Source organism: Lagenorhynchus albirostris, chromosome 3, assembly GCF_949774975.1.
Source record: "Lagenorhynchus albirostris chromosome 3, mLagAlb1.1, whole genome shotgun sequence".
Lineage (NCBI taxonomy): Eukaryota > Metazoa > Chordata > Mammalia > Artiodactyla > Delphinidae > Lagenorhynchus > Lagenorhynchus albirostris.
This window is the reverse complement of record NC_083097.1, coordinates 38,427,697-38,439,382: the sequence shown is the minus strand read 5'-3', so window position 1 is coordinate 38,439,382 and position 11,686 is coordinate 38,427,697. Positions and strand designations below refer to the sequence as shown.

At 36.5% G+C, this 11,686-nt stretch overlaps 1 protein-coding gene across 1 annotated transcript in view; it reads right to left on the bottom strand.

Annotated features, from left to right (window-relative positions):
* Positions 1-2,826: 2,826 nt before the first annotated feature.
* PARP8 (poly(ADP-ribose) polymerase family member 8) overlaps positions 2,827-11,686 on the bottom strand; it is a 92,376-nt gene continuing 83,516 nt past the window's right edge. Inside the window, exon 25 of the mRNA XM_060146303.1 lies at positions 2,827-3,047. Coding sequence (XP_060002286.1) covers positions 2,945-3,047 — 103 coding nt within the window. The 3' untranslated portion in view covers positions 2,827-2,944. The remainder of the gene's footprint in view (positions 3,048-11,686) is intronic.

Below are 11,686 nucleotides of genomic sequence, written 5' to 3'. Positions count from 1 at the left end.
CACTCATATTTAAATTTTAAATTTAGAAACCACCTTCAAATCCAACATTTGACTGAGATTTGCTGAGCAACAAAATAAAAATCATTTTAACATAACGCAATCTAAGGCACCAGAGTACCTTACCATAATGTATTCTACAGCACTAGGTTATATGTATATTATTACTTTTTCTCTTCTCGAACGTTCAATCATTTTCTTCTCTTTCTAAATACAGTGGACAATGAAAGAGGACAAATTATTCATAGTGAAATGTTTACAAAATCAGTAATGCAGGAAAAAAAGTAGAATTAATAAATTAAGGCTCTTCTTCTCCCACTTGAAGAATGAAAAGAAATGATTGCCTTTGCTCAGTGGGTTAATATTAAGTAGTAATGACTACATAATTAGTATAACTATTACAAAAAATCAGTGAACAGACTTCAAGTGATTATAGAAGTACAATACAATATCACATGTTTGGAATTATCAAATAAGTCCAAAGATAATATCTTAACGAGGTAACTGAATCAAGGCATGATGATAATGTTTAAAGTTCTAAATTTTAAGGACCTGCTTGGATTCTGAAAGCATGATATTCATCTACTAATGGGTACTGAAATTAGATTCTGTAGAAATAAACATCAGTTTACTATAGTATTCCCAATATCAAAAGTCCAATGAGAAGACTGGCTTAATTTTTAGATACAGGCTTAAAAAGTTTTGACAATTTTTCAAAACAAACTAAAATCTGTCATTCTGCATTGCAAAAGCATTCAATTATCATGAGAAGACATCTTACTATCATAAAAGATGTCTATTATCTGTAATATTTAGTGGACATTAAAACTATCAATTACTTTCCTTGCTCTGATAGATGAATCTACTTTTATTCTTAAGTTGACAGTAGAAGTTTGTATTATAATGTTTTATCTCCCCTAAATAGTCTCCCTTGAGTCCTCCAAGCTACCCTTCCAGTTCAGATTCTAATACTATACCCCTTACAGGTCACTCAACTGTTGAGTAAATCCTTAGTGGATTAGTGGTTTTTAAATTACGCTTGGAGGCACTTTAAAGAGTTTTTGGAGGTGCCTCAGTGGTCCTAGTGGCCAAACACATGGGGTTTCAAGATTTCAATTTCTGAATCCTACTATTACACCCTTATATTTATGTCATATATACATGAATGTCCCACAAAATTAATTTGAAAATGTAATTTTGTTGCTTTAAACTGTTTTTAAAACACAGTAAAGGGATTTGGGAGACTTGGGAGTCTTGGCAGAAAGAAGCAAGGAGTCCTCTTGTCCCATGTAAAGTCTTCAAATATTTGGTCACAGAACTGAATAAGATACTGTATCTTGGACCTACCACACCAATATTATCCCTCAGTCTGGCCTTGAGTTCCGAGGCACAAGTCAAAACAGATCAATGTTTTAGGTGGATCCTATCACAATGATTAATATCCCTTCAAGTCTATTTTTGCAGAAATAAGTGGCATATCAATTATTTACAATATAAGAAAACAAACAATTAGTAAATGCTTCCTAGATAGCAATCCTTCACAATGTGTATGACCTTTGTTCTCACCTTTTATACCAAAGGAACAAGCACAGAATTTATATTACACTTGCAAATGAGTATACATTTTTATTTTTTCTTTCTAAATAAATTAGAGTCAGATATGAGCCTTGATTCAGGGTTTGAATAGTGGCAGACTTGCTAATTAAACTGCTCTCATGAATGGCCTTATTCCAAAAACATCATGTAGGAAAAGAAACACTGTCAATTAAAAATTGTAATGAATAAGAACTTAGGTCCCAAAGAAATAGTAACGATTTTGATGCACACATGACTCTTGAAAAGAGAATGCTGAGAGCTGGTGTTATTGTTCTCTATATAAACTTATTCATGTTCTTTTAATATAAAAGAAACTTCAAAGTTTGTCTTCTTTCTCAATATGAAAAAAAAATAAGCAGAGGTATTAGATGAAAAATATAAAAATGCTGGTGTGGTACAAATAAATGTAAAAAACGTTCCACAGTAGGAAATAAAAATATATATACTGTTGTTTTAAATTCTGAGGCCTTTCTTTTAAACATATTATCATTTGAATAAAGATGTTCCCCAAATTATAATATTATAAAGAGTTAAATTTTAACTGAGGGGAAAATTCTTTAAACAAATAGAAAACTTGTTTGCAAATATTTTCAGTGAATGAGCAGTGGTGAATTTGGCTCATATCTTGGTTTATGTCCAGAGAGAATATTATTTGCTTACTGAACATTATTTTCTTTCCATTGAATGAGAACAGAATTGTGGAGCTGTGCCATCTGTTGTTAAAATACACGTATGTGTACATACACACATATATGCACGATCATACATTTTGATGCATGAATCTATAGATATGTATATTACATACTTTTGGGCAAAGCATTGTATCTAAGACCTAATTGCTTTTGTATATGGAAAAGTAACAGATTAGGAAACATCCCTCCCCCACACATTCGAATGTTCATACCGCTAATTATATAGCACATCAGAATGTGCAAACATTACACTTATTGCAAAGTATCTTATAGATTTAGACGCCATTATAAAATGCTTTCAGTTCTATTTTTGTACCCTAAGATGTCGGTATATAATACCAAATTTCCAATTAAAGAGTTTAATATAAAAATATCAGCACAAAACTGTTTTTTCAATCTGTTTATTGTGTGAGGAACCCAAACTTCAGTTTAAGTGCTGTTGTAATTTTATTACTAGATTCCATAACCCTACAATTGATAAATTTTATACCATTTTAGGTATTTAATGAGAAACTTAGAAATACTAAGAAAAAAATCAGTATTCAAAGGGTTAATTTTGTTTATAATAACAATAAATTATTTTATCATCTTCTTCAGTTCAAAATCCAGCTTTGAACCCGAGGAAGGCTTTCAAATCATGTTAATTAAATGGTGGTCCTTTAACCAGTAGCAGTTTGATTACCAATTACTCGAAGGATCTCTTTGTGAATGCCTCCTTCTTGTGTGTTAATATTTGTGTCTCCCACTTGGCCATCTTCGTAGCTAAAACACAAGACACAGAAACATAAAACATTCGAAAAGAAGAAACATTCAAAAACATCCCCAAAGCATTTAAGACAGCTTAGAAATGCTGTCTGGTACCTAAAGTACAGCCCAAGGGAATCAAGAGCCAGAGACAGGTGCTTCTCAGTTGGGTTTAATAATGTGCTCACATTACTGAACACGTGATTATTCTACGTCATGCCCTGATTTGACCCTTCCTTTTTAATTTTAACTTTTTAACCTCACATAAAGCATTGCCTGAGATGCGGGAAGCGCCCCAGTGTCTTTGGCTCTGCAAACCTTTTCCACAGCAGTTGTTATAAGAAGCCTGCTGAGAAAGAAGATACTGACTTCAGTTTTATGTTCCTTGGGTTCTGGATTTCTTAACTCCACTCCTACTTCAATCATTTATTTTCTGATCAGTGACACTCTCAGAAAAATCACTTCAATTTCCACCATTGCTCCTTTGCCATTCCTGCCTTCTAATTATTATTCTGTTGTAATCAGTGCTGCATTTTTTTTTATCACTGGTTGCTCTGTTTAGTCTGACTACAACAATATTCTTATTTATGCTGGTACTACACACAAGAATGCCAGTCTGCTAAGTTTAGCTAAGCAATAGAAGTGAAAATATAACTTTAAAGGACAGCAATTACTAAGTCCTTTAGAAAGAAGTAATTACATTTTAGATGATAATTCATTTCCTCAAATAAACTTACTTGGGCAATAAGAATTTCCCAAGAATGAATTTTTAAACTTCCATGATAATATTCAGAGTAGAATAGGTGATGAATTAATTTTACTTCATAAAAATGACTTCGAGACAGAAGCTTTAGAGAAGTGGTAATTACTTCAAAATAGATAACCAGGGGTGTAAGCATAGTGTCTCAAAGATTAATGTGTGCCACTGTCTTTTCCTCACCATGCTTAAATTCTCCTGAAATAGCACAGTACAGAAAAATGAAATAGATGACACATAACAATGAGAACTTAGGTCCTTACATAATCAACTACTTAAAAACCTAGTGATGGTTGCATCTATATCGAGTTTAAACTCCTAAGAAGTGGCCCAAGTTTGCCTACTTGGTTAATTTTTACCGTGCAAATACACACACACATACGTATACATAAGGCACCCAATGGTGAGACATTATTGTAAAAAAAAGAATGGGATATGTGGTACAAAGCCCAGTTGTAATTACTTTCCCAGGAGTTCAAACGATAAGTGCTCTGTTACAAACTAGAGAATGTGTAAAGTGAAATGCTTTAGACCTAGATCTAATCGAGTGTTTTGTAGCAAACTGTGTAAAGATATATTTTATTGGGCAAGTAAAATATGTTAGCCTGGTTTTTGTATAAATCCAGGCTACTCACTGGACCAAGGGTAAGCTAAGCCATCCATAATTCTGAGCCAAGGCTGGGGAAGCAACCTGCCTTGCAGGCTTGGCCCACATGAGATAATGGTGTTTTATCAAACCAACTGGCCTAGCTCCTCTACGATAGAGATTATGGAAAACAAAAGAGACTGACGAAAAGAGAATGAACCAGACACAAAGGAAACCATAGTGCTCTGAGAGAAGCGGGAAGAGTGGCAGGTCTCAGAACTGCTCTGGTTCTTGATGGCTTCCCAACTTCTGATACCAGTCTACCATGTATCTCCATTCTAAGTTTCCTAATAGGTGTTTATATAAGATATTTTCAGCTTAATAGATACCAGCCTACATATTACCATCTCTGTTCTTTTCAACTTAAAGTTGACCTTGATTAAGGTTTGCCTGTAATACATTAAAACTTCTCATTTTTTCCTCAACCCACTGCAATCATTCTTCAGATCCTACTACTCTACTGAAAAGTATTTGACAATGGTTGCCCATGGCCTCCTAGCTGATAAATTCAGGAGACTGTATCTGCTATGTCTGCAGCATGTGATACAGCTGACTGCTCTTTTTCTTAAAGCTATATCATCTCTTCCCTCCCTAGTTGGCCCTTTGATTATTAATTCTCAGTCTCTTTCATTGCATTCTCTCCCCTGGCCTCCCATTTCAATGCTGGTTTTATCCACAATTCCCTCCTCAGTGTTCCCTCTTTTTATGATATGCAAACTCACTTTACTTTAATCTGTCCCATTGTTGTAACTATCACCCACATGCTGATTCCTAAAACTGTATCGCCAGTCCTTACATCTTTCCCTAACTATAAATTTCCTACAGAAATCACAGAGGTGGTATATTCAAAGTTGAACTTAACTTCTTAATACAAAACTGACTGCTCTTTTCTACTCTGTCAATATCTCAGTTTGAACTACCATCATCTACCCACCCCACCAACAAGAAAACTTCAGTCATTCTTGGTTATTCCACGTGCCCAAATCCAATACATCATCAAGTTATGTTGCTTCCATTTCCCTAGTTATTCCCACTTGCATCTTCTCTCCATCTAATACCATCACCTTCGTTTAGGCATTCATTATCATTCACCTAAATGGGTGATTTTCAAGTGGCAGGTTGTGTACAGTTAGCAGGCTTTGAAATTAGGTTGTCCAGGCTAGCATTTTCCAATGAAATTAGAATAAAGTAGGACAGAGAGTACTGACTGCACCACACAAAGTAAGATTGTTCTTTCCCAAGTCACAATGTCAAATTCATTTCTTTCTGTAGTGAGAAACGCTGACCTAGACTATTGTAATGACATTATAACTGATCTTTCTATCTCTACACTTATCCCCCCATCCCTCCTATAAGACTATTCTCTGCCCTGCTAGAGTGATGCAAATGGCCTTCGCTTCACTTGCAGAACAAGATCCAATGTCACTGGCATGGCACACCTGGGTCCTTCATAATCCAAACCTAAACTTCTTCTCTAGTCATGACCCATCACTCCTCCCTCACTCTATTTCCCAGTCAAACGGAAGCGTTTGCTATATCCAAGTATTACACATTCATTGACACATAAAAAGCATTTGAAGTTAATGGAGAGGAGATGAGACTCACATTCTTTAAATAAACTATAATAATTTATAGAAAGAACACAGGAGGAGGAGAGAATAGAGAGCAAGAGTGAGAGAATGAGATTGAAAGTATTAAGAAAATGCTGATTTTTCCATTGTCTATGAAGCCCATAAGGAAACACAACAGCTGCGGGCTGAAGGATAAAATCAGTCAAAGGCATTCAGGTGTCTTAAATTATCAAGCCTATGTAATAATAAAGGTAAAACCAACTACCATTTGAATTGGTCAACCAGCAGGGCTTAGATAAATGAATTACTAGTGGCATTAAGACATTTATTACAATATAGCATACAGATTATTTTGCAGCTATTTATTAGTATTGCAGACAAACACTAAGTTGTTAATATAACACTGAAGTTCACTTACGTCCAGGCAGCAACAAAATTAAAAAAAAGAAAGAAATACAGCAAGAATGATATCAATAGGGAAATGATACACTTGACTGGGGTTTTCTACAGAAGGAAAAATGAAACCATCTAAAAGAAGACAAAAATTACTTATGTTCCTAGGAGTATAAAAAGATAACTGAAATTTTAATAAATAATAAACCAATTTGCTTTAAAAGCTATGAGACAATAGATGGAATCTGGCTATCTGGAACTCTCTTGGGTATGTCAGGAAATTTCATGGACAAAAACTTAAATGTATTGACAACCTTTATTTTCAAACTGATTATAGCAGCTCTGTGACAGTTTTAAGATTGGTTCACATACATTTGTTTTCTTTTCTTTTTTTTTTTTTCTGCGGTACGCGGGCCTCTCACTGTTGTGGCCTCTCCCATTGCGGAGCACAGGCTCCGGACGCGCAGGCTCAGCGGCCATGGCTCACGCGCCTAGCTGCTCCGCGGCATGTGGGATCTTCCCGGACCGGGGCACGAACCCGTGTCCCCTGCATCGGCAGGAGGACTCTCAACCACAGCGCCACCAGGGAAGCCCTACACTTGTTTTCTGACTCCCTAAATCTGGAAGCCAGAAATGATAGCACTGTTTTTCATTAGTCACAGAGAGGAGAAATTCAATGTGAACTCAATGATATCCAGCACTTCTCCAAAGTTCTTGTAAGAAATCTGATGCTGTAGTGTACTGTCTGCTTCAGAGCCCGTGTATAAATCTGTCTATTAAGTTAGAACATTCAGTCTTTTGTCATTGCTTTCATTCAATATGTATTACGTGTTTCTGCACGAGATGTAAGATTCCCAAACACGGACAGAATTTGCCTTTTACTAGGGGAGATAACAGAGTTATGCAAATAACTGGAGGATAAGGCAGCCTGGGTGATACAAAGAAAGGGCAAGCAGAACTGACAGTAAAGACGGATCCTGTCTGAGTGGGACACCGGGAGAGGCCCCACGGAAAAGACCATACAGTTAAGTCTGGAAAGACTGGCTAAAGGCTGAGCTGGTGAGAAAGCCAACCACTCCTACTGACCGAGCAAAGGCACATTAGCGGGGAAAAGAATTCCAAGTTTTTTTCAAGAAACAGCTTGGATAATAATTTTATTCAATCAGTGGTTTGTATGGGTAACTGAAGTCAAGTCAGATGGGCACTATATTGCAGAATGCCATGTTTTTATTTGTTAATAACTATCAGCCTGTATGAGCAGGGAATAATCAAACTCTCCTTCTGGAAAAATAATGTGGTATAAATTGTATGATCTTATTAACCACAGCTAACTCTAAGTGGGAATATGACGGGTGATTGTCTCTCTTTTTGCTTACCTTTGATTTCAGTTTCTGTACATTGAACAGGCATCACTGGTGTAAGGATGGCAATGTTTAAAAAATCTGGCATTTTAAAAAACAGATTAGGAGCAATGAAGAAAGCAGAAGTGTGGAAAATAACTAGTAACCTTTTGGTGCACTCTAGGGGAGAGAACGATACACACTGAAACAAAGGTGTTTATAGAAGAAAACTGTGAAAAGATGGAATTGGGAACTGATGACTAGTGAGCATGGAAAAAGGAATTGAAAACTACAGCAATAATGGGTTCCACTTTGTACATGATGATTTTAAGGTATTAGTGGACTTTGGGGGACAAAATATCCAGCAAGCAGTTCTAAAATGGGCATTTCATTCATTCCTACGTACCTGCCAAGCGCTGTGCTAGGTACGCAAACACAAATGAGCTGTATAGTCCCTGACCTCAAGAGGTATACAGAGTTAATGGAGAAGACGATACATAAAAAAGAACAATCCAGTAATAAACACAAGCCCAGGGTATTACACAGTAACAAAAGGGAGCAGCACAAAGGCATCAAGGTAAGTTTCTGGGAGGAGGGAAGACATACATTAAGATTTAAAAGAGGAGTGGGAATTAGATAAACAATATGAGGGAAGAAAATGGAAGAGAGAATCCAAGATTAATGGAGAAAGGAAAGAGCAAAAGCATGGAGTGTGGAAATCCCAGCATACAGTTCAGGTTGTGCAGCATAACATCCTGGGGTGAGAAACAGCGGGCAATGAAAAATGGTGGGCCATGCAGCTGGAGATTGGATCTCCTCCACCTTCAACGCAGTGGTATTGAAGGAAGAACAAAGCACCAAGGAATCAGTTGGTTCCCTTTGTAAAGGAGACTGGACTTCATCTTATAAGTAGTAAGCAGCTATCAAAGACTTTTAAGCAGGGGAGTGATGTGGCAGTTTCAATCTTGGAAAGAGATCTGGGTTAGAGACAGAGAAATTGGATTCATTATAGACTTGGGATAAAGCAAAGCTCCCAGATCATATCAGCTTGATGTCACACAATTTATGTCACTGAGCCATGACTGAATGTCCTATCTTTTAACTTCATAAATAAGCTGTCTCCTTGCTATGTTCCCATTCAAACACTGTGTACCTTTTGCAAAATCATGATGCAAAGTATCTCTTATTTCATGTAACAGCCATGATACAATTATTTTATACATTTTTCCTGTAGCTACCTTTTTAGATATATTTCAAACTTTGACCTAAAATTAAAACAATACATATTCCAAAATATTTGCCTTTTTGCCTTCTTCTGTTCATTCATTAAAAATTTGCTGACAAGCAGCTGTACATCAGGTACCGTGCAAGGTGATGCAGGGCACGCAGGACAGTAAAAACACAAGAGTAGGAGTCTGCCTTTTAGGAGTTCAGTCTTGTGGAAGAGTCAGATACAATGAATAAACTGAATTTTAAATTGAAGTTCTGCACTGAGTTGTAGGAATACCAGGAAGAGAGATTAATTTTGATTAGGAGCTTCATAGAAGAGGTGTTATTTGAGCTAGACCTTAAAAGATGGAATAGACTTTAGATAGGAATTCCTGAAATTTATTTAGCACCGACATCTGCTTGACGCAAGAACTGAAAATACCCTGCATCACTTTTCTGCAGATAGTCTTGTTTTATTTGGTCCTTCTTGCTCCTAAATTTCTGAACTTCTTGAAATATTTTGAGAAATAGATACCTTAAATCGACGTAATAGAGAAACTATGGAAACGATTCATTTGCAGATCTGCCTGCTCTAAATCAGAGAACCACTAAAGCATCAAACATGTAGGTTGTAACACCAGATAATAAGCAAGATACAAAAACCTGGCAGTTCTTAACCTTTCCTTGGTCCCAGACAGTTGAGGGAGAAGACACACTCCTATCTCTACGAGTTTACACTATGGCAGTGGTGGGGGCAGTGTAACATGGGGTGCCCATGGCACTAGATACACCTAATCTGTTAACCTGCCAAATCATCAATTACCTTCTCTTGGATTTTATTATTTATTCCTATTTCTGGAAAACACCAATAATAAGTTTTCCTCTCTAGCTTTAAAATCCCCATTTCATAACATTTTTGTTGTATATGACTGGAGCACCATACGTCTCTGTGGTTTTCACACCCCCTGTGAAACTTCTGGCCCTTTTTAAAATAGCTGCCTTATTTCTACATATTGACCTTAATGTCTTTACACACGTGTCTCAAGGTCAGTAACAAAATCAAGCTCTAGCAACAATTCCTAGACCCTCAGAACCGTCTGGAATCTGTTCTTAACATCTGAATTATTACCTTTTGCCTGAAGCACTTATCTTTGATTAAGTTTATTCATTTTTGGAGTCTTCCAACAAATTTTTTTCAAACTTCTTACTCTCTTATTTTTTCCTAACAGATATCTTCCTTTAAATTTTACTTTTAATTTTTTGTGATACCCTGTTCTAAAGTTTCCTCCATTTTTCTCTCATTCTCTGTTATTGTTTACTTATTGGGAAGAATGTGATTAGGATATTAGATGACCGTTTTATTTATTTATTTAATTTTATACATTTTATTATCTCCACTCTGGAAGTCAGATTAGCATAGAATTTATACAATTTTTAGTATTTTCAGTTAGTAACAGATAAAAAGGAGACCTCACCAATTTATATCCTAGTCATCAGGCAAAGCATCTAACTTTAGAGATCACATAATGTGTTAAAAAAAAGAAAGGATGAAATAAGAATAGAAATTGAGTTTCTGTCTGATTATGGTATATTTGATAACTCACTTCTTTCTCCTCAATTTATTCTTTTCCTAGATAGTGCCATTCACCAGGCAGGCACATCACTAGCAGAACTCTGTGATTATATCTTTTATAAAGAAGGAAAACTGATGGTTGTAATTAGAATGTACATTAGTGAATGGATTCTCCTTTTCATGTGTTTTGAATCTCATCAATTTTCCTTAATTAGTTCCTTCTCTCCTGAGGGAGCAGGAAAAAATAATGAAGTCTCATTTGTGTTTATAAAGGAATGAAAATCATTACCTTAATAGAATTTTTTCCTTTGCATTATTTGGAAAGTATCTGAGTGTACTGAAGGCTTTTTCTTCTCTTTTCTTCAGACGGTCTTTCCTCGCTTTTTTCTTATGAAATATAGAAATCCTTCTCTCCAGTTAACATACACACACCCACACATATACCTCCACTGATTTAGTTTACATGTAATTTATGTAAAACCGCCAAGAGGTAACACGAGAAATGTTTACTGCCTACTTCCATGTCTAATGTTATTTAGCTCAACAACTATGAATTTTAGCAAGATGCTAAAAGGAGCAGATTAACTGATTAACGACAAGCTAAGGAAAGGCCTCTGGAGTTACTTTTCCATGAAAATCTCCAGCTCACACAATGAAATAACTTTGTGATTGGAGGCGTCTTTTGGAAGGCCGACCTTCTAACAATGGATATGAGTCAAGATGAGCAAGATAGAAGAAGGGAAAAGATATTCAATGAGTGCCTTTCCGTGGAGACCTGCACTGTGCTATACCTTAATCTGAATCATAACCTTAAAAAGCAGACAGCTATCCTGGGAGCCTCCAGAGCCATGGCTGTACACTTCTCTACCTTGCCTTCTGCCCCAGGAGGGTGACTTCTATGGACTTGGTCAATATGCTCCCTTGCCCTCTAGTTTCTGGTAGAGTTTGGCCAATGCGGAGGGCGAGGTCAAGGTTTTGCTTGGTTCCAGCCCCACAAGGTCACCTTGGGCTGCCTAGTCCCTGAACTGGAGGCCATGACTCCTGTCAAAGCTGATGAACTAGAAATGGCTCTCCTACCAGGTTCTGATAACTGCTTCCTATTCTTATCTTTTTGGACCTGAGGATGTATAATAGCTCTGGTGCTACTAGCTCCAGGTTACTGTCCTAG